A 23,817-nucleotide genomic window follows, 5' to 3' on the forward strand; every position below is an offset into this window, starting at 1 on the left:
GACTCATAGCTTGATATCCATATAGCGTTTCCACGCCGTGTTGGAGGGTGGGTCACGACCACATTCAAGCCATGACTCCTCTGGGATTACTGTATCAGCCAGGAGTAGTTATGGGTTTTCTTTGGCTGTTACAATATCCTCCCTCCTCTGTTTCTGTCTGGCTGTCTTGTGGCAGTTTCCTGTCCAGCATACTGGAGACGGAGTGTTAGAATTATAAGATTCCTGGCTGCTCCAGTAACTCCCTTCCCCTGTCTCTGGAAAACTGCATTTCAGCTGATTTTTTTTTTGCCCAATAGATGCAGAGCAGAATTAAGTGTCCCGGCCCTTACAACAACCTCCCTCCTTTGTCGCTGGCTGCCTATCTTTCAGCCATTTCCTTCCTTGTATAGTGGAGATGCAGTGGCAGAATTAGCAGAGTCCTGGCTGTTACTGTAACCTCCCTCTTCTGTCACTGTATGGCTGTGTATCGCAAGTTCCCCCCCTCGCTGTGGCAGCCTGGACAGTGACTCTCACTTTTACTGGAGCACATTTCTGCTCTCACTTCCTTGCTTTCTCCTTCGCTATCTCCACTATCTTGCAGAGAAGCTCAGCTGAAATTTTTGCTGACCCTTCCCAGGCCTAGTTGAACATCAGCAATGATGTAAATGTTAAATTGCCTAGTAGGGTCTGCGAACAGTCAGAGCAGAAGAAGGCAGCACCACCAGCGTAACGGGGTTTACACACGCCTTACGGGCCATGTAGTGCAGTATGGAGCCCTGGTTCTTTAACATCTCCATATGAGAATCATCTGACATACCTCAGAATAGTAGCTCACTCCTCATATTCAGGCGTGTAAAACTCTATTTTCTTTTGTTTTTGTTTTTTTGCCTGCCCTATGTGTCTGTGATGGTCAACAGTTTGAGTCCTGTCCTCAGCAGAATAGTTACATCTCCATTGGACCCTTAATTCCCTGACATCCTCCAGGAGCACTAGATAAATAGCTGATCGGACCCCAATCTTTGCTGTCAGCTGCATACGCGTGTGTTTTCATGTTTTGTAGGAGAAGATGGGATATACGAAAATAGCGTACCTGTACTTGTGCAAATGGCAACTAAAGATTTTTTTTTTTTTTCGTTTCATGCAAGTACTTAGTAATTAAAAGCTCCTCAGAATGATTGTATGGAAATTGTTGTTGGGAATATTAGCTTTTGTTGCATCAGACGTGCATCCGTTGATTTGATAATGGAAACCTTCCTACAGCACATGCTTGGGGCTGTGGTTTGAGCTCTTATCCTGTCTGGACTGCCCTGTAATTAATACTGCCAGACGGAAGCCAGCTTTGCTCCTTGCTTCGCAGATTTCCCATGATGCCCATGGAGGACCAGGTCCGGGCAGCTGCGTGTACATGCTGGGAGATAAAGCGCAGATTATGGCATGTGGTAATTATCACTTGGAAATACAGGAGAGCTGTTTGTTCAGAGTATAAGCATTATGGTGTCAGTTACTTCAGCAGAGTGTGTGCTGTCCTCTGTGTTGTTCCCGCCGCTGGGCCGGTCCCTCTTCTGACAGCCGTTTAGCTCTCGTGTGTTAAGCTCTGTGTGCATGTATAAAACTGAGATACTAGGGGGTTCAAAGCTGGCTGAAAGGCCACAGCACCCCCTTTAACTTGACTTATGATTCCTTTATTCCAGGGGTGTCAAACTCCAGGCCTGGGGGGCTGGAGCCCTGCACATTTTTGGGTTTCCCCTCATTTAACACACCTACATAAGACCATAAGAAATTTACGAATGAGAGGAGGCCCTTCAGCCCATAATAATTCAACTAACAGCTCAGAGCTGTTAAATCTTATCTAACTCAGATTTAAAGGAACCCAAGGTTTTAGCTTCCGCTACACTAACAGGAAGACTATTCCATACTCACCCGACTCAACTCCTTGTGTTAATTACCACACAGCTCTTGAGCTTAATCATTTGTGGTGGAACAGGGAAAGAACTAAGCAACGCAGGGTTCCAGCCCCCCAGGACAGGAGTTTGACACCCCTGCTTTAGTTGCTTGTGGTTGTGTTGGGGTGGCACCAATTTGTGGCTCTATCAGATCTGGCATTCTAATCATCCCCAGTATCCAATTGGAAAATTCTCTCCTGCCCCTTCATCACCTTAGTTATTGCATGGTGAGCATACTGGTGCAGAATGGCTGCCGTCACATCATCCAGGTGGGGGCTACACAGTGGGGGTGGTTCAAGTGGCTCCCCGCTGGTTCTGTAAAGTGCTTTGGGTGTCTTGAAAAGCACCATATAAATGTAACTTTCATTCTGTGGCTTGGTGTGTCCTGAGCTGGTTGCCTGCAGAGCAGATTTTCTTCTTCTGTGAAGGAGGACCAAGGATAGATTTACTGGCTTTTAATCAAGTAATCCTTAGAGAAAACAGATCAGCGAGTGACCTGCACCACTGCGACCATTAATGTATCAGGGTTGACTAAGTGAGCTTTGGTCCTGCTTGCTCTTGATTAAGGGCCTTTGTGGAGAAGCAGGAGCAGAGCTCATCAGTGAAGGGCAACCCTCAACAGCGAGACGGACATCAGCACAGGGTGTACCAGTCCCGGTAGGATGGACCCAGCAGAAGCCGACAGCAGAAATTGGAGGACCTCGAGGAGAAGCAGTGGAAGTTCTCCTCATAACTTAGGGCAGGGTTTCTCAATCCAGTCCTTGCAGATCACCAGACAGTCCACGTTTTTGCTCTCCCCCAAATGGCAGGGAATTGGGAGAGAGCAAAAACATGGACCATCTCGGGGTCTGCAAGGACTGGATTGAGAAACACTGGCTTAAGGTGATGAAGTGGACCTCCCGTACTCTGGCCGCTAGCCTGTGGTTTTTAATGATGTCATTTAAGACCTTGTCCCATGTGGTCGTCTTCTTGTACGTATCATGCAGAAGTGTTTAGTGACACCTATTTTACTTTGTGCAGGAAAAACAAAACTCCATGTTACTGGGGACTTGGGCCACATGTCAATCTTCCAACATCCGCCTCTGAATCCTGCCACCTAATTAACTTCTTGCCACCTCATTATCCTCGGTGTTTTCCCCAGGTCCTCATGGGCCAATGGCTGCTGGCGTCACCTTTCTGGTGGATGCGGTGCCGATTTAAGCCCTTTCTTCTGGGGTCTGGTCTGTGGTTTCCCCGTGGCTGTGATTCACAGTGAATACTGTTTCAACGCTGTGGTGAACGTCACTCTGATTGAGCAGCCTTTAAGATGTCAGCGCCTCAGACGTTCATGCTAAATTTGCATGTTTTCTTGAAGGTATTTTTCAAGATCAGCATGAATATTCAGAAGGCATTCCTCTGGAAATGTGTACTCGTTAATTGCTGCGGTTTGAAAAATGAAGCTTTAAAATACTCTGACTCGCATGAAATTAAATGAGGCCACTTGCCTGGAGGGCAGACATCTGACTCAATTTGCCTCTTTAAACATCCCAGCTGAACATTTGCTCCGAAAACGTTTCGCATAAAAGACGACCATTTGTGTCCCTGCAGCCGCCTCGGGGGCATGAGAGGCAGGAGGTTTCTCACCAGTCCTTAGCGTGTTCCCGCTCCGTGTACATGCCGGTGTGTGCGGACCGGCTAACCGGGTGTTGCGTTGGCTGACATAAAGGGCCTATGGTCTTGAGAGCACGACCTCACTGGGGTCATCATATCGACGTCCTTATAGGATCAAGCTGCTCTGTTACGTCGGCATGCTTCCTGGCCCAGCTGTAGCCATCACCACCCCCTATCCTGCCAGTGTGTGTTGCAGAAAGTCTGTGCAGAGTGTTCTGGGCAGGCTGTGCCCTGCATAGCAAGGAAGCCTATGCCGTGCACTCTGGCCAGTCTGTGTGCTGTTGCAGGGCAGTCTGTGCAGGGTGCTCTGGCCAGTCTGTGTGCTGTTGTAGGGCAGTCTGTGCAGGGTGCTCTGGTGAGTCTGTGTACTGTGTTGCAGGGTAGTCTGTGCAGGGTGCTCTGGCCAGACTGTGTACTGTGTTGCAGGGCAGTCTGTGCAGAGCGTATTGGTCAGTCTGTAGGCTGTCTTGCAAGGCAGTCTGTGCAGGCTTCTCTGGCTAGTCTATAGGCTGTGCTGCAGGGCAGTCTTGCAGAGCGTTTTGGCCAGTCTGTATGCTGTGTTGCAGGACAGTCTGTGCAGGGCACTCTGGCCAGTCTGTGTGCTGTTGTAGGGCAGTCTGTGCAGGGTGCTCTGGTGAGTCTGTACTGTGTTGCAGGGTAGTCTGTGCAGGGTGCTCTGGTTAGTCTATAGGCTGTGCTGCAGGGTAGTCTGTGCAGAGCGTGTTGGCCAGTCTGTATGCTGTGTTGCAGGGCAGTCTGTGCAGGGTGCTCTGGCCAGTCTGTGTGCTGTTACAAGCCAAGGTCTGCGCAGTGTGTTGCCAGGTCTGCGCGGTGCGTTGCCGGGTCTGCGCGGTGCGTTGCTGGGTCTGCACAGTGGTGGTTCCAGATGATCCTCATGGCAGTGACTGTCGAGCACTTCAGTGTCATGGGGATCAAGGTGACAACCTCACCCCTTTTGAAGGTCACTGTCGTCTTCATCATCGCTGTCTTTGCACTGTACGGACGAGCTCAGATTCAGCCCCAGAGGGGTAACTGGTGACTAGTGCTGTTCCCTGTAGTGCATCTAGAGGCATCACTGTACAGAGAACATGAGCACCCTGCCGATATTTTCTGTGCAGTGAGATAACTGCCGTGTGGAAAATAGTTTGTACATTAAAATGCTCAGTACAAAGTCTGCGGATTATCTTGAATAACTGGGTCATATTTTCTGGTAAGAGACATGCTGTTGAATTTTTCGAATGTATTTTTTTTCACATTTTAACACCATCGAAAGAATGCCATTCACTCCCATTATATTTGAGGGAATATCTGTGTGGGAATATCTCCAAAACTAGGCAACTTCCAGCACGACAACTTAGATGGATCGATAGCACTGAAACTCCTCTGAAACGTATCTTTTTCAGTTTTGGGGTGAACTGCCCCTTTAACTTTCGTCTTGGGTTAATAAATGGAAGGATCCAATCAGCCAAGCAGATATAAAGTACACAGAAGCTGGCTGGCCATGTTTCCTGAGTGTGTTAAATGTTAAATTCCATTCAGTCCGTTTTAATGTGCAGCATCTGAAAACAAAACAAAAAAAAATGATTTTGCATTTTGAAGATAAGACGACCAATTTCATGCCGAACGGCACTGCACAATTTAAGATAGTATCTCCAAGCAATTTCAGTAAGTGGTGTTTTTTTTTTTTCCCTAGGATCTATACAGCGTTTTGAAAGGAGTTGAGAAACGCATGTTTATGATAAAAATGTTAATGGAGGGTGTTTCCCTTTCCGGGAATTTCAGCTTCAGAGAGATAGAAGATGTGTTAGGTATGTACTACGCAGCTAATGGCCACTGTTTCTTTGCTTTCAAGCAGAAGTGTAATGAATCCGCAGCCTTGTAGGTTTTAGTTAGTTCACAGATAGGTTCACTAACTCCCCCCCCCCCCCCCCATATGACGACATATTGTGAAGTTTTGCTGCATTGCTGAAGAAGAGTGGGAGTGGCTGGAAGGCCGGCCTTCTCCCTGACCGTGTGCTTGTGGTCCTCTGCAGGCCCTTCAGCCTTAGGTTAAGCGGTCCAAAGTGTTCGCTTATGCTGATTGATTTCCCCAGCTCTTGGGGAATGGTGATGTATGGATTTCCACCCAGTGCGATTAGAGCCCAGCTCGATCAAACAGCGATAAACACATTCGTAGTGCCCCCAGCAGCAACCAGCATGAAGTACCCGCCGTCTTTTCACTGTCTGCCTCTTTTTTTTCCTTCTCATTGTCTCTGTGGTCCTGCTCTGATTCCGATTGCTCTTCTGTGCAGTGGTGTTCATGCTCTCAGAGGTCAGGGGTCAGCTGGAATTATTCAGCTGTGAGATGAAGTGCTGTGGAGATAATTAATGGGATGGGCCATGGGTGGTGAGCGTGGTTTGCTGGGGTGCGGGACTGTTTTACATGTGCTTGGCCGGATGGCAAATGCTGCACCCAGTTTACCATGGTGCATGTCTGGTGTATCACGGTGTAGGGTGGCTCATGGGTGGCATGTCTAGTATACCGTGGTACACGACCAGCTCACGGAGGGCGTGTCCTTGTTAGTTTGCTGCGGACACTCTGAAGCAGGATCCATGTGAGTGATTGGCATCTGGAGATGGTGGAGATGACTTGCTCACTGGAGCATTGCCGGTGGGACCTCGTCTGTTCCCAGTTGGAGATCCTCACCATAGACTAATAGTGTGTGATCTTCCTCCCATAACAAAAGGAAACAAGCCTCTGATTGGCTCACCCATTCTCTTTTAGCCTGAAGAGTCCCAAAGGGTTTTGTGTAAATTGTTGCCGACTTGCCTTCTGGTGCTGTAATCAGTAAGGCTGGCTGTCTTATTTAAAAGCCCTCCAGGTGGCAGTGTGGAATCTTCATGTTAGTCTCCCGCACATGCTAATGACCGGTCTGTTTTGTCAGTGTTGACTGTGATAATCCAGGCTGCAGTAATGTAAACAGCCAGTGACCTGAGCTAGCGGTGTGTGGGGAGGAGCTAGCAGGTTTCCCAGGACTTGGGGGTTTAGATCTTTCCAGGTCTCACATGGAATTGGGAAGCACAGTGGATCCATAGGTCCAGTGACCCTTTTTTCAGGGAACAGCTTGGCCTTGCTCAGTTCTTATTTTTTGCTCATGATTTGGATGGGCATCCCGCCCCTAGTGCCTGGGTGCTTCACACCAAATGCTGTCACTTCCCCTCTGCCATGTGGGACCTCCAGTCTCATTGCCCCCACCTTTTCCCTCAACCTTTTATGTAACGTCCTTTGTTATCCGAAGTGACCAGTGGCTTACATGTTTGTCACATGATTTAATTATGCAGGTGGCTATTTTTACAGGAGGTACTAGGCATTATACCGGTATGTACAAGGGTACAACGGAAGGTTCCTTGAAACATTAGCTTACTAGACCTTAGCAGATCCAAATCCATAACCTTATTGGTTTTGCCTTGCTTTGCTCTACAATGAATTATGCTCAGCTGCTGGTGGAACTTCTAACCAGTAATTTAAGCATCCTTAGTCTCTTTTGTACCAGTGCTAGTAACTGAGCTCATTTTGTTAGCTCCCTTGGCTATCCCAACTCGTAGCATTTAGTATTATAACATTCTCTGTCCCATGTTTAACAGCTTGCAGCTATTAGCTGCACTGCTAACGAATCTCACTGCAGCTCTTAGCAGCACTGCTAGGTACTTGCAAAACTTCCCTTAGCAACACCGCTAGCTTCACACGCGGCAGCGGTTAGCAGCACTGCTAGCTACACACACAGCCGTTCTTAGCAGTGCTGCTAGCTACACATATAACAGCTCTTATCAGCACCTCTGGCTGCTTATAAGGGAGCTCTTAGCTACGGCGCTAGCTGCACACATGACAGCTGTTAGCAGTAACGTTAGTTGCATGCACAACAGCTCTTAGCAACACTGCTAGCTACATGCTTAGCAGCTTTGCTAACTATACACATAGTAGTTCTGCCGGCTACACTGTAAACAGCATGCTAAGCAGCACTACTAGCTGCACCCTTGACAGTACTTTTAGCCGTGTGCCGTTCCTAGACGCCAGGCCTCTTTCCTTTTGGAAATGTTCCCTCCCCTTTGGATAAAGGGGGTGGTGAAAGTGTACGTTTGAGCAGCCGAGTCAGGGGAGCAGGTGGGCTGGCGAAGGAGGGAGGGCAAACAGCAGATGGTGGGCCAACATGTCCCTCTGCTGAGGTGGCAGAGCGGCAGCCCTGGGCCAGGGAATCGTCTGTGAGGAGCTACTCCTGTTTCACATGGCAACCGTGAAGTGGCTCAACAGCCGTCGGAGCAGGAAATTCGAGCAGCTCCGCGAAGAGCGCGCCGCCCACGCGAACAGCCGCACGTACGTCACACGGCTTCGACTTTGACTTTACCTTCCCGAGAAAAGTGGAGGAGGATGCAGAATTTCTGTTATCAGGCTGCTTTGTGAAGCAGAAATAAGGGGCCGCGCTGGGGTGATGCTCCTTGTGGCTTGTCAGTCTTTTCGTAAGATGTTTTCTGGACCTGCCGCCTTGTCACCACTAAAGGCACTACAGTACATTTAGCAGCCGCTGTTGTCCAAAGAGACGTAGGAGTGGGGATCAGAGAGCAGGGTGAACTGGCGCCTTCGGAGCAGTGGGGGTCAAGGGCCTCGCTGGAGGGCCTGACATGGCTATTCATCCACCTCAGGATTTGAATGCTTCAGGCTTCCAGACATGGGCAAGATAACCGTAAACCGCTGAGCTACAACCCCCCCCCGCCCTGCTAGAAAATTCTGTTGGCTATTTTGTGCTGGAAAATAAAGCCATCTAAATAAGGTCGGAATACAAATGGGGAAATTAGCCGTCTGCGTAGCCGGCGTGGAGGCCACGCTCACGTCGGAGCCCGTTAACTTTGCCTCGTCTCAGATGAGTCTTGCCATTTCCTTCGCATGCATAAAACATAGACACAAGCCCTGCGATTTGCTTTTTAATGGTGCTGCTGTATTAATCGTGTACTTGAAAATGCCCTGTGAGCTTTTTCTGTCTTGTCCCTGATAATATCACACGACGCGCAGACGCTGGGTTTATTAGCGTTAATGCCCGCCGGCCTCCTCCCCCTGACCAGATCCGCCAGCTGTTTGCCAGCTTTGAGGACACCCCCCAGGGTGCAGCCTCCCTGGCCCAGGTGCACAAGGCCCTGCTGCATGATGGGAGGACGGTGGCCGTCAAGGTGCAGCACCCCAAGGTGCAGACGCAGAGCTCCCGGGACATCGTTGTAATAGAGGTACATCCTGGAATCCAGTCTTACTGAACCTCTCCATGATGATTATGACACATCAGTAATGTCGCAGTGATGTGCTACTGCTGTGGCTATTTGTACATCCCCTGTGCACCACCTGTTTAGTGCATAGTTATTGTTTCACTTCCCACGTTCCACTGTTTTTGTCTTGCGCTGTTTTATCTCTGTGTCCTGCTATTTATCCTGTATTACACACGTCATATTGTCCCCCCCTGTTCCTGTATCCTCCCCTGCACATTCAGCATAAGAACTTCAGTCTTCCTCATAATACACGTGACAGTAAAACTTGAAGTGTTCTTATTGGACTTTTAGGTTTACTAGAACCTGATATTTGGGTTTCTGCTCTACTCTGGTACATTTTGGCTCATTGATCTCACCACAGCTGTGTCTTTAGCTTACTGGCCCTAACAGATCCAGTGTGTGCCTTACAGGTGCTGCTTAAGGCAGTCAAATGGCTCTTCCCTGATTTCTCGTTCATGTGGCTGGTCGAAGAGGCCAAGAAGAATATGCCTTTGGAGCTGGACTTCCTGAACGAAGGCCGCAATGCTGAGAAGGTGGCAGAGCTGCTCAAGGACTTCAAGTTCCTGAAGGTACATCAGCTGCGGCTCACTGGTGCCCGTATTCTCCTAGGTCTTGGTCACTAAGGGAGCAGACTTCATGATGTCCGCTGCAGTGGTCCTGTGAGGAGCACTGCTCTTAGAAGTGGAACCTGACAACCTATAAGGAATTCTCACCTGTGATTGAGTGAACTGCGGTATGAAGCTGTGGTGCCCGATAACTGGAAATCCTCGACTTTTCTAATCCTGGGTTGGGTTTCCTACTGAACATCAACAAAAAAACAGAAACACAACTTTGCCTCCAAAGATGGAGACACGGCTCTTGTAATATTAAGGCATCTTGCATCTGGAGCCTTGGCAGTAACCGATCAAAGCAGGAAGGATATGTTTGCATGTGATTTTCCCACCCCTGCTTTAGACAAATAAAGACTAAATGTGTACCATATGGACAACTGTGTGTGTGTGTGTGTGTGTGTGTGTGTGTGTGTGTGTGTGATTATGTATATATTACATTATGGGGACCAAATCCCGACAATGTGATTAATAACCTGCTATTATGACGTTGTGGAGGCCGCTTTTTTTGATCCCCACAAGGGAAATGTCGTTTTTCTTAAAAAAAAAAAAAAAACGCCAAAAGTATTTTGTTTGGTGAATTATAGTTAAGGGTAGGGTTAAGATTGTCGGGATTAGGGTTTTGCCCATAGAAATGAATGGAAATAAAAAAATACCTGGCTTACCTGACTTAAGTACAGGGATCTGTAGATTTAACATGCTATTAGCTATGTTAAATCAGTTAGCAGTGCAGCATAAGTAATAATGTAAAATGAAAAAATAAACTGAATGAAACATCACTAATTACAAAGGGAGAGAAGCAGCCCTGCACTGTTCAGGAAGGGACAAGAGCTCACTGTGCTGTTTAGGAAGGGACAAGAGCTCACTGTGCTGTTTAGGAAGGGACAGGAGTGGCACTGCACTGTCCGGGAAGGGACAGGAGCGGCACTGCACTGTTCGGGAAGGGACAGGAGCGGCACTGCACTGTCCGGGAAGGGACAGGAGCGGCACTGCACTGTTCGGGAAGGGACAGGAGCGGCACTGCACTGTTCGGGAAGGGACAGGAGCGGCACTGCACTGTCCGGGAAGGGACTGGAGCGGCACTGCACTGTTCGGGACTGCTCACTGGGCTTCTGTTTTTGCAGGTTCCTAAGATTCATTGGGACCTGTCCACCAAGCGCATCCTGACCATGGACTTTATGGAGGGGGGGCAGGTGAATGACCGGGAGTACATGAGACGACACAGCATCGACGTTAATGAGGTGAGGTAGGGGGGAGCCGGAACCCAAAGTCGCGCTCAGACTTCCTGGTTTGCTGACATCATTTTGCTGATGAGTCAGCTTTCCGTGGATCTCCCCCCCCACCCCCCCCCCTAGCACACGACTTGCAGATGCACGCTTGTGTGAGGATCTCCATCCAAGCCGGTTTCTTCTGCTGTTCAGTAAATATGGGCACCAGCACTGAGGCATATTAAGTGTGTTTATCTCTATAAATCTGCTTAATTCCGAGGTCAGGAAGCCAGTTAATCATAATCAAGACCCTGGGTATTTAAAGAGGTTTGATTAACACAGACGGACTTAATCCGGCTGCCAGTGATCAGTCCTTGTGCTTACAGGCAGTTCAGATCCTATGATGCTAATGGGATATTGACTGGCCGATTGTGTCCTTTGAGCCCTGAGCTGTGCTCTGTGTGTGTCCCGTGTAGATGTGGGGGCAGTGAGTTGACATGATCGCTTGTCCTGCGTCTCACCCGTGAAAGACCGCTCTGCCTCTACACTTAGTCCGGAGCCCTCTCTCGAGGCCAGCCCCCTCCTCGTAACTAATGGTCTTCATCCACTGTCTCACCTGCTTCCGTGTGTCTTTGGTGGGGAGAGAGCCACAGTCAGGATGTCCTCCCTGCTCTGGCCGTCCGCATCCCACGTTCCAGTCTTGTCAGTCCACACCTCCACTCAGGGAGAAGGGGCCCTTTTAACTGGCCCTTTTAACTCCCCGACCTGCCGTTACCCTGCATCGCCATTTGGGAGGGAAGTCTGGCTGATGTATTAGGTTTGAAAAGGTGATGGTTTGAAGGTGATCAGAGTGTTGCTGTCATGTGGGACAACAGAGCTGCTTAATGCTGTAGGACTGCGGTAAGTGAGCCCTTCTGTAGAGTCTTGCGTAAGATTTGCCGTTTGTAATGAATGTCAACATAAATATTTATCCTCATTTTGGCTACAAGAAAGGAATCGGAGACTAAATGTTTTTGTGCTTTTTAACCCGCTGGCTCAGGAGTAGCTTTGAAATCGAGTGATTCAGTCTGGGCTTCTACAGACCTGGGGGAGGGGGGTGTCGGGGTGGAGTTGACGGGTCCACTCCGTAACTTAACAGTGTGACTTTAGCCGTGTGTTTTCAGCCGGCTGAGATCCATTTGCTGGTGTGCGGCTCGGCATGTTGCTCCCGTGATCAGAAGGTTGCTGGTTCGCATCCCTGTGTTTGCTCACTCACTTCAGGTACTCGCTGACCCTGCGTTCTCAAGAAAATGTGTGTTGCTTTGGATAAATGAATAAAATGAAAATGAATATGACGTAGAGATGTGTGAGTGAGCAGACTGCTGTTTGCTGGCATTTTGTGAGCTATTGGCCTGTATGACGGCGGCTTCCCATGCTGCGAATGAGATGAAAGGCTTCCTTTAGCTTAGCATGCCTTTTGGTCATGTACCTTCTCTCTGAATGAGTGTAATTAGTCGGCATCCCTTCCCAGCCACCCCGCACCTCGGTGTCACGGGTCTCAAAACGGCCCGGATCTTGTTGGGTGAGGCCGGCTGACGCTCTCAGTTTCGCTCTACTTCAGTCACGTTTTGCTTTTTTTAAAGCTCGGTTGAAATAATTCCCCCCTCCAGCAGCTGCCAGATGTCTTTAATAGGTAGCCAGCTAGCAACAGAAACATCCTGAATTGCCCAGCATCTGTGGTTCCTCCGAGTGGCAGCTCCTGAGCAGGATGTGCTAGAGAATAGGGCAGATTGCAGTATTCAGCTGGATGTAAGCACGGATGCGGGACCTTGGGGTCGCGCCCAGAACAAAGGCACCCAGGCAGCCTCTGATTGGCTGTTGCCTCGTGATTTACTGCCACCTGAGTTCTTTTCCTGTTCGTCTCATTCAGCTTAATTACATACTTTTTTTTGGGCTGTGTTTTATTCCCCCTTCAACCTGTGTTACTGATAAGAGACGCCCTGTTGAATTTGACATCCGTGCACCGCTTTGGAAAGGTCCGGGAAGAGCGGGAGTCACAGGGATGGAAAGGGACCAGAGTCCGGCCGGATTTTGGAGACGTTTCCTGTAGGTTTCACGTCAGGCTGCACGGAGGTGGAGCCAAAGCCGTTTCCCGGAACCCAGCGACACGTGCTGATATAGCGGTTGATGCCCCACCTACACCTGGCACAGAAGAGGTGTCCATTCAGGGGAACATGGCTGTGACCTGAGCCCCGCTGTGGGCGAGGCGTAACCCAAAGCCCATCCCGTATGGAATGTGAGTTGTGCCCCATGGATTCAAGACCCCAGTCAAGCGGAACCCTGAGCTAATGCAAAAAGGGCCTCTTTCATGTCGATACATCTGTAACTGAATCCTGCAAGTAACTGTGCCAAGATGGATCATTGATCCCAGGGGGAAATTCTGTTGCATACAACAGAACATAGTGCACAGAGGAGCATACATATAGTGCCAAACAGACACTGGTGTAAAGGCAGTGCACATAGTGCAAACAAGTGAACGTGGTGCAAAAAGTGCATCAATAGATTGTTCCGAAAACAGAATATTGTTGTGTTACAGAAATACTTAAATATGATCCATAAATAAGATGCAGGCTCCGCCTTCAGTTGGAGGTAATGAGCTACGACGTGCACGTTTGACAGCAGCGAACAGGCTCCCAGTGTTTGCCGAGCAAATGGCATGAAATGGCCCCTGTCCCCGCAGGAGCCCGTCGCAGCTTCCGGGCCCAGCCGCTTCTGAATAGCTCACATTTCGGCGCTAAACAGGAGAGCGCTCTTCGGGGACGTTCGTCCTGTGAAATTTCAGTTAAATCCAATTTCAGACTAGCGAAAGCTGTGGTAATCCCAAAGCTTATGTTTAGACAAATTTTATTAGATGGGAGTGGGTGACGAAGCAGTTCAGCGCGCTTAAGGGTGACTCGTGATGTTTTAGAACGCTGTGTCCTGTGTCTCCTCATGGAGAACCTCGATGCCAGGCCACCACGTGGGGTGCTGACATGTCTCACCATCACACATTAATAGTATTTTATATATTCAGAAGCAAGCAGATGGATCTCTTGTTTTTTTTTTTTTTTTTTTTGGTGATTGCAGGTTTATTTATTGGCTAAAATCAGCCTACGTGTGGTTTATGGCACCTCATTGGCCAGGCTTTGTGGGCACGCTGGCCTCCCACAGCTGTGCAGCGTGTCTGCGTACGAGGTGGGGGACTAACACAGTTCTGACATGGACCCCGGCCGGCTGGACACGGCTCTGACATGGACCCCGGCCGGCTGGACACGGCTCTGACATGGACCCCCGGCCGACTGGACACGGCTCTGACATGGACCCCCGGCCCGGCTGGACACAGGTCTGAAGACTTTAACCCAGCACTCCTGCTCTCATTTGGACATTCTGCAGTGGATGGCATAATGACATTGAGCTTGTCACGCCTCTCCTGCTTCTGCTGTGCCGCATTGTATATTATCTCACTCTGCCCCACCGCACTCTATTTGGTGTGGTCCGGTCTGTACCATTGACATTCTTATTGTACCCTATCTTGTACCACTGCCCTCCTTACTTGTGTCTTTCCTGGACCCTTGACCTCCATATTCTAACCTTTGCTGTACTGCTGACTACAGATTCTAATCAATCGACCATTGATCAGTATCCCCACCTAAAATGACTCGGTGGTCTCTCTAAGGGCTGATTTAAATAAAAAATGAATAATTTTAAGGAAAGGGGAGTGACACAAAAAAATGTAAGGCAAGCGCTGTAGAGTAAGAATGCATATGTCCTCACCGCTCTGCCGGTTTTATCATGTCTCTACTAAAGATGACAAATATGCAGTTTGTGAGGTAAGAAATTGCTTGTGGGGGATAGTGAAGAAAAAAAAAATTAAAATAAAAAAAACACCGCAAACCTCAATCGACACCTGAAAAGCAGCCACTGGAAATGCAGACTTTGAAAAACGTGCAAATGCTAAGGCTGCTGTGACTAGCAAAGTAGCTCTTGTGCAACCACCCTTAACGACAACAGTGAAAAAAGTCAAGCCCTACAGTATGGAAAGTAAGAAAGCAGAACATGCCGCAGCCAAAATTATACTTTATTGGGTTGGAGAACCAGCCGCTGTCGGTTGTAGAAGGTGTGGATTTCAAACGTCTTTTGGCTCATTTAGAGCCACGATACCATCTACCAATGAGAAACTTCAGGGACGTGGCTCTACCACGACACCATCTACCAATGAGAAACTTCAGGGACGCGGCTCTACCACGATACCATCTACCAATGAGAAACTTCAGGGACGCGGCTCTACCACGATACCATCTACCAATGAGAAACTTCAGGGACGCGGCTCTACCACGATACCATCTACCAATGAGAAACTTCAGGGACGTGGGCTCTACCACGATACCATCTACCAATGAGAAACTTCAGGGACGTGGGCTCTACCACGATACCGTCTACCAATGAGAAACTTCAGGGACGCGGCTCTACCACGATACCATCTACCAATGAGAAACTTCAGGGACGTGGGCTCTACCACGATACCATCTACCAATGAGAAACTTCAGGGACGTGGGCTCTACCACGATACCGTCTACCAATGAGAAACTTCAGGGACGCGGCTCTACCACGATACCATCTACCAATGAGAAACTTCAGGGACGTGGGCTCTACCACGATACCATCTACCAATGAGAAACTTCAGGGACGTGGGCTCTACCACGATACCGTCTACCAATGAGAAACTTCAGGGACGCGGCTCTACCACGATACCATCTACCAATGAGAAACTTCAGGGACGTGGGCTCTACCACGATACCATCTACCAATGAGAAACTTCAGGGACGTGGGCTCTACCACGATACCGTCTACCAATGAGAAACTTCAGGGACGCGGCTCTACCACGATACCATCTACCAATGAGAAACTTCAGGGACGTGGGCTCTACCACGATACCATCTACCAATGAGAAACTTCAGGGACGTGGGCTCTACCACGATACCGTCTACCAATGAGAAACTTCAGGGACGCGGCTCTACCACGATACCATCTACCAATGAGAAACTTCAGGGACGTGGGCTCTACCACGATACCATCTACCAATGAGAAACTTCAGGGACGCGGCTCTACCACGATACCATCTACCAATGAGAAACTTCAGGGACGCGGCTCTACCACGATACCGTCTACCAATGAGAAACTTCAGGGACGTGGCTCTACCACGGTTGTATCAAACCGTGAAAGCCCAGCTCCGCGGTCTTATCCATGACAACGTTTCCGCAATCGGCTTTAAAGCTGAGATTTGACTTCAATATTTGACTTCCATTTTACTGCCTCCGTTCCCTTGGTTGAATTTGCATTAAAGATAGATACACGTCACGATGAATAGACTTTTTGAGGTCACACCTTCCCCTTACAGAACGAAAGAAATCGGTATTGGTTTCGCCCAATTCAAATAACAGAAATAACAGAAAATCAGTTATTGGACCCTCTGTACTACTGACCTCTCACCTCCTTACTATACCTATTGCTCTACTACTGATCTCTTTGCTCTAACCTTTGCTGTACCACGGTCTTCTAACTCTAGCCCTAACTGTGCTACTGGGCTCCTTACTATTTAAAAGCACACATCTTGACTAATACCCAGCATGCCCCTCTCTCCTTCCCCCGGATCCTGTGCATCACAGAGGCCGTGTTCACCGCACGCACGAGTGTGATCACCGTAAGTCTCTATGATTAAAGAGCGCTGTCACGGAGCACGGCGGCTGAAGGCCGTCGGGCCGCGCTGCCGGGTCCCGTTGCGCTGTCATCACGGCGCCGTGTACTCCCCAAGCACGTAAACGGCCGTCCTGTGTCACTCTTTTATCAGGTGGAGCGGCATTCGTTGTGGAAAATGAGAGTTATTAGACAGCTGATGAGATGGATATCAAGCTTGATAAATGGAGTCCTCCCCAGAAAATGCAGAGAATTATGAAATGACAGCAGCATCTGCACAAGAGCTTCTGTCTAAGCGATCACAAGTGGGCTCTTCTCTGTTTTGGCGAATGTGTGAGAGCGGCGAATATGTGGGCCTCTGCTGAGCCCTAGCGTCCTGTCTGCTGGTGTGCATATCATTTGCACATCGGGCCTCTGGTCCCTGATTGGTCGCAGTACGCATCTCGTTTACTTTTACATTCTGCCTCTTGTACTGGGAGTTTTGCCTCTTAAGGAGTACCTCTCCACTCTATGCAACAGTGGAGATTCCCTCAGCCTCACTTAAGGGGGAGTACTGTCTGTAATCAGTATGGAGGAGCTTTCTCTCTCTGCCTTCTGCACAGATAACACAATGACACTTCTAAGTAGTGCTTAGCACCGTTTCAGAGGGCTCCCTCTCCCTATCAGTGCTGTCTCGACCCCCCTGTGCCCGTCCCACACCGAGCTCCTCATGCAGGTCCCGGGAGTCCAGCGAGTGGCCGCCCAGCAAAGCCGCAGCCACAATAGGAACCCTGCAGTAGGGTGCCCACAGCCTTGCCTGGCTCTGGGTGCCCCTATCGCTAATCCTCCCTTGCCCCCCCCCATGGCGCTGTTGGTCTGTTCTGTCTATGAGCTCTCTTAGTCTGAGCGTGGTCCTGCGGAGGGCCTTCTGGCCCAGAGCCTGCCAGAGCCGACAGATCGGAGTGAATCATCGGCGTAATCTCTTACCAGCCCAGTCTTACACAAAGTGGAGCCTCTTAAGAGTTGCCATGGTGGCTCACGGGACTTGCTTCCTGTTTGCAGAGTTCATGCTAGCATGTTACCAGCTCTGCTCAGAGCTCCTCACCTTCTAATGCAGTGTTTACCATCCTGGGACTTGAGGGACCTGCAGACAGTCTGTGTTTTTACTCCCTCTCAGTTCCTGGCAGGTAGCTGGGAGGGAGCAAAAATGTGGAGTGTCTGACAGGGAACTCGGAGGGAGCAAAAACATGGACCGGCTGTGGGTCCCCCAGGACCGTATTGGGAAACATTGTTCTAATGCAAGACAGCAGATAATTTCCATCATCTCCTGTCTGATCCTCTGGGGGTTTTGTAGGACCCAAGTACACTGCAGGCCTCATGGTACCTCAGTATCACTACAGAGGCATCCTCTACCTGCTGCAGATTCTGCCTAATCTTTCACGTGAAGGTCCAGGAGGATTTTCTCATACATTACCACACTTTATGACTTTCCAATATATAATTTCCTGGTCATGCACTGCAAAAATACAGCACAGTGAATCAATGCAGAACGTTTATTAAGCTGTCTGTGTGAAAAATGTCCTGACCTTTTCTTCCAGACTTACAGGAATGTGGTACTTGTAGCAAGGAATGAGAGTACAAATGTTTAGCCTTATATGGCTTGAGTGGGACCCTTAGAGGAGGCGGGGCCATCTGTGAGCATGGTCCAGGGCAGCGTGGGATACTGGAGGATTACAGGACACTGACTATGGAGAGTTGGAAATATGGTAACAGTCGTGTAAGTAATTCATCTCTGTGGGGTAATTCTCTTTATGCCTCCCCCAACTTGCTCTCTGTAGGTGGGCAGCCACCTGTTGTGGCACACAGGGTTCTGGGGGTTAAGAGCCTTGCTGAGGGATCTGCAGACATGCCAAGGCCAGGCTTAAAACCAGCAACCTTCTGATCACAGGCACAGAGACTTAGCTGAGCCACTCCACCACATCAGGGTAGTGATGCTGTTTATTGCAGATTTTCTATGACCAATAGTGTGAGACTCATGACTAGATCCTGCTTTGCCTTCTTATGTATCATGGGGGCTCTTTGATGTAAATGTCTATCTGTGGTCGAATGAGGCTTTGAGGTGTCGCACCTACAGGGCAAGGCAGTCGAGGCACCTGGCATTTAGGGATGTTCAGCTTTATAATGCAGCAGCGGGCTGGAGAATTCTCCCTGGCTCAGCACATCGGACGGCAAGCGGTCCCGTCCAAAGGATTGTCAACTACCGGGTGGTTAGAGGAGAGGAACCCGATAAAGGAGGAACAGCCTGTGCGGAATGAGTTGTTGGGACAGGAGATAAAGACCGAGCCGCTCTCGACATGAAGGTCATCGTCTTTACGCTGTCTGCGAGGAGCTGATCCATGCCAACAGAAGCTCCCGGAAGACTCTGAAGTCCATCAGCTTTAGTCTGCGCCTGTCCAGCTGTGGTCTCGTAGGCTGTTTTTGATGGCAGCCCTTCATGAATGATCACATGTATGACCTCTCAAGAGCTGGGGGGGGCGGCGCTAGGAACCCATAGGTGTTATCAGGTTGAAGATCAGCTTAGTCAGCTGCCCACATGCCAGTTCCTGAATGGAGATCATTAGGGTTACTGCTGCCCCACGTAAAAAGGGCTTCTCTGTCTCGCTCAGTATTGATTAGCGACAGCGGACGGCTGGAGCAGATTAAACGGAGACCTTCAGATGCGTTCGCTTTTCTGCTGACTCATTTGCTCCATTTTTGCTTTATATGGTTACGATAAATAACATAAAAACCAGCACTGAAGCTAATTAGCGGGCAGCTGGGATAGCCAGTGACCTCGCATGTGGCTGGTCAGACTGTCACTCTTCTTGTGCAAAGAGAAAGGCTGTAAACGCAGTGAAAAGGGAAGCTTTTCCATTAGCACTGTCGGTGAGGTTTCCGTGCCGTCGACAAGTGACTTCGCCATAGTCACCGAGCATGAAACAGTGGGCCTCCTGACAGCCCTTGGACCACTTGTCGCTTCATTAGAGGTCATTTAAAATGAAGTAGCGTCAGTGAAACCGCATAGCCATGGATAGCTGTTCTTTCGTATGCAGGGAAGCGCGTACGTGAGTCAGGCAGTCGGACACCGAGATGAGGGGGGGGGGGCCACACCGACATCACAGCGCGAATCACTTATTAGCATTTATAGCGATGCTGCTGCCTCACTGTTGAGTACAGCGGAGTCATCATGTGGGTTTAATGAGCTTGAGAGCTACAGTGTGCAATCAAAGCAGCTCTGCATGTTGGTCTCTGCCATTTAGTTGCCACTCGGCAAATATCCATGTACATAATCCTTTATGTTCCCTGAATAACGTTCTTTTGTTGTACATCTGGTCCTTATTAGGTTCTTGCTTTGTTAGATGTGTAGTTGGTTTGTAGCTCCTGCTCCTGTACTGCTTACACTTGTACCTGGGCATTCTTTGGGAAACCACCTATGCCTGGTGAACTTCTTGACAGCATGTATGTTTGCACTGTGCTATTTGCTTCATATTTATATAGCTTTGAATAAAAACGTCTGCGAAATAACATAATTGCACTGGGGTATTGGCTATCAGTGTACCTTCCCCCGATGTTGGATTTTCTCACATGAGGGGTTTTTACCGTGAATCCACCCCATCGGATGACTGACTTTTTGAGAGGAGATCTCGTATCCATCAGCAGGGAGAGAAGCCCCCAGTGAGTTCCCCATCCTGGGCATCCCTGCTCCCACTGGAGATCGTGGATTACGGATATTATGTGTTTGCAGTGATGCAGTTGAGGTCACATGTCAGCATGCATAGTTACAGTCTGTGTTTCCCACAGATATCAAGGAACCTGGGGAAGATGTACAGCGAGATGATATTTGTCCATGGTTTTGTGCACTGTGATCCCCACCCTGGTAACGTCCTGGTCCGGAAGTGCCCCAAAAGCAAGAGGAGTGAAATAGTGCTGCTTGACCATGGCCTGTATCAGGTGAGACCTCACTGGCCTGTGGTACTTGCCTGGATAAGCATATCCACCCCTTGCACTACTGATCCCAGATCAGTTAGGAGTCCTTAGCCGCTGGGTTGAAGATCACTTCAGGCGAGGGTGCTGCTTTGGGCTCAGCAGCGTGGTCTACGGCTTGGTGGTGACTCTCTGGTGTGCATCTCTCTCTCTCTAAGGTTCTCAACCAGGCCTTCCGTCTAGACTACTGTCGGCTGTGGCGAGCCTTGATGAAAGCGGACATGAAGGGCGTTGAGCGGTACAGCCGCCGCTTGGGAGCTGGAGACATGTTCCCGCTGTTTGCCTGCGTGCTCACGGCGCGTTCCTGGGCCTCCCTCAATGCTGGCATCAGCCGGACCGCCGTGACGAGCTTGGAGGTACGGCCCTTTGCTGCTGCTCCCGCATGCGGGGACACGTGTGTGTCAGTCTCCTGTGATCTGCGTGACGTCCGCTCTAGATGCACAAGCTTCAGCAGGTGCCCGCTGCCTTGACAATGTTGGTGCTTTATGGTCAAGGCATCTTCTGCCCTGCTGATGGTCACCATGTACCCTCTGCATCTCCAGAACGCACCTGTTTGCTGTTCCTGTCTGTTTTCGTGCGCAGAAAGCCCCCGCTTCACGTCCTGGTGAAAACACGGGGGCGTAAGTGACCCCCTCTGTGATTGGCTATGTCTGCCAGGGCGGGGGCTGGGCATTGGGGGATGGGCCGGTGGGCTGCGTGTGACTCAAGCGCACGCGTGAGTGCTGCTGGTACCGGCCTGGAGGCTCCCCCTGTGCTGGGCTGGGGGGAGGACCATCTGTGCTCTATTTTTACATCCATTGCGCAACCTGCGAGCTTTTCGTCGCTGCTCTGTGGCTGTGCACACGCTCCGTGGCTGAGCCAGGCCTGGACGGCCACAGCCCTTCTCTGGGACGTCACTGAACCGGCACAGGTACCAGGAAGGCTCAGCAATGGCTATTCATAAGTTGTTCCATCCCTGGGCCCTTTTTCTTTGACAGCCTGTTGCCCTCAGTAGTCCAGAGAGGACACTGGCCGTCACACAAAGCCTCTGTGGCCCTGAGGAATCCCTGGCTGCGGGGGAAAGCCATGCTGAGGGCTTCACCTGGAGGTGAGCTATCAGGACAATGGGAAGGCTCTCGAAGCGCACTTTGTGCATGCCCCAGCTCTGTCCTATTAAAGCAGAGGTGGGCAATCTCAATCCACAAAGGGCCAGTGTATATGCAGGTTTTTGGGATAACCTTTAGGTCAGCTGTCGGCTTGCTCAGTTTCTGCTGCCTCTAACCTCACTGGCTTACTAAGCGTCTGCTGCCTCTAACCACGCTGGCTTACTTGGCTTCTGCTGCCTCTAGCCTCACTGGCTGACTGAGTATCCACTGCCTCAGACCTCACTGGATTATTCAGAGTGTATGTTAGATGTTCTGTAATATGCAGAGCTCCCTTTTGAAATCGCAGAACTTTTCATTAATTGCTCGATTAATCACGACTTGGTTAAATGCTCGTTTTATGTCATTGGCTCCCCTTCGTACCTGCTTAAGCTACAGTGGCCGTAACGTGACACCTGCAAGGCCATTGCCCTAGCTGGACTGATCGCTTGTCACCTTCGTACTCTGCCAACTGGAAGGCAAGCAGCCAGCTCGCTACCCGCGCTACCTCAAATTATGGGCCTGTTTAGAAGTGGTCTGGCCCTGGGTAATTACAGGCAGTTATAATGGCTGCTTCTCTGTGTACAACTGTGACATTCTTAAGGATGCTGTCTGATTTACATAAGAAAGAACCCATAAAGGCATATTGTTATGTGGTGTGTAGTAATGGGAACGGATGGAAACTGGGCTGCTGGGACCAGAAACCCAGGCCTGTCACTGCAGCTCGTCTCTGAGCAGTCAGCAGCAGAACGTTGTCCATATATTTCTGTTATGCTTTTGATATATCCCATCTTTCTCTCCTTTTGAGAATACAAAGACTTATATGTAGTTGAGAGTGAAGCTTGGAGTCTAAGCGTCTCAGAAGCATTTCAGAGGTCAGGGGCTTTGCTCAAGGGCCCAATTTAGATTGGAGGACAAGGTTTGAACTGGTGAACTGATTTTGATGGCTGCCGGAGCAGGATGTTGCATTAAGTCTGCTGGTCTGATGACCCTTTCCCTTCTCTCACTGCTGAAAGCCCCACTGTCCAAGTTCACAGCTCGGATCCATAATGTTCTCTTTTCACTCCTGGTTTGCTTGTCTCCTTTTAATATTTGCTCGAAAAGAGACCTCTCTGTTCTGCCGACGTTTTACAATAGTGGCGCATGTGTCTTCGGCGGGTATTGGAAAAGTTTTTGGGAACAAAGGCTTGGGATGATATGAAATCACGTCTCCGATAATCAGTGTCATTAAGTCGCAGTTCGATGGTTTGTGATTTGGACTTCGTTCTATAAGTGACAAAACCTTACTGCTAGCATCGTTTAACCAAACAATGGTGTGTTCAATTAGCCAATAACCATTTAAGCATCTGTAGGAAATCTTGGGCAATGGACTTCAACAGGCAGGTGCAAGGCTGTAGAAGGGCAGCTGTACCCGGGGGTCTAAGTTTGGTTGGGTCAGGTCCTCCTTGGTAGGTAGTGCGGTGGTCTGTCTCTATTCTGCTGCTGCTCTCTGGACACTAAAGGCTGATTTATACACAGAGCATATTCTGCAGCCTATGCAACTGGCCAACAGCATTGCGAGCATTTGTACTTGTGCGCTTGTGTGTCTGTGTCAGTCTGCGTCACCAAACCGCTAGTTGACTGAGCACGGTGCTCTTTGCTAAAACATTTCTACTCTGTTATTAGAAACATACCTTAGCAAGCTTTGCAGTTTTAAGGATTATTTCTTTTCAAAAGTATCTGGTATTTAAAAATCATTTCAACGTCTATCCCTACTGCTTTTGCATGAACTCTTCATGCTCTCTCCAAGCCAATCATAATCACTTTCACCCTTCCTGTTTAAATCACTCGTAGATGAGTTTGTGTAATAATTACGTATTTTGAACTCCTTTTTTGCTTTATAAATATCTCAATATTTTTTAACAAGGCGAATGGCTACAGCCGTGGCAAAAAACAGCAGGCCAGCAATGTAATATTAACACGACTTGTCCACCACTAAAATACCCCCAGCTGCCAAGAAACAACAACAAAACATTTGTGTAGGAAGAAGTACGATGCTACCAAGTGGACAAATCACAGTTGATTTGATCTGCGTCACCACAATGTGTGCCGTAAATACAGTGCAGCACTTCAGGCTGCACTGTACTTACTGCATATTCACTGTTGAAGTATAAATCAGTCTTAAGTGTTGATTGACTTGGACCTTGACAGACTTGTACTGATGAGAAGAGCGTTCTGTGCTGTAGTAGATGCTTTGCAGGTAGGTTTTTCCTAAGGGTATGGAGGGAGGAGGGACATGTCCAATATTGTGGGAATTGTGTGTGTT

At 49.2% G+C, this 23,817-nt stretch overlaps 1 protein-coding gene across 8 annotated transcripts in view; it reads left to right on the top strand.

The window, feature by feature from the left end:
• adck1 (aarF domain containing kinase 1) overlaps positions 1-23,817 on the top strand; it is a 62,000-nt gene that overhangs the window by 23,680 nt on the left and 14,503 nt on the right. For 4 of the 8 annotated variants that reach the window (XM_023828829.2, XM_023828831.2, XM_072699111.1 and 1 more), the window contains 5 exons: positions 8,667-8,825; positions 9,272-9,430; positions 10,594-10,710; positions 20,209-20,358; positions 20,550-20,747. In XM_023828829.2, the coding sequence (XP_023684597.2) occupies positions 8,667-8,825; positions 9,272-9,430; positions 10,594-10,710; positions 20,209-20,358; positions 20,550-20,747 (783 nt within the window). Of the gene's footprint in view, positions 1-8,666; positions 8,826-9,271; positions 9,431-10,593; positions 10,711-20,208; positions 20,359-20,549; positions 20,748-21,368; positions 21,479-23,817 lie in introns of all 8 variants that reach the window. The other 4 variants (XR_002840288.2, XR_011982551.1, XM_072699109.1 and 1 more) reach the window with 2 other exon arrangements.

The sequence above is a fragment of the Paramormyrops kingsleyae genome, chromosome 14, assembly GCF_048594095.1.
Source record: "Paramormyrops kingsleyae isolate MSU_618 chromosome 14, PKINGS_0.4, whole genome shotgun sequence".
Lineage (NCBI taxonomy): Eukaryota > Metazoa > Chordata > Actinopteri > Osteoglossiformes > Mormyridae > Paramormyrops > Paramormyrops kingsleyae.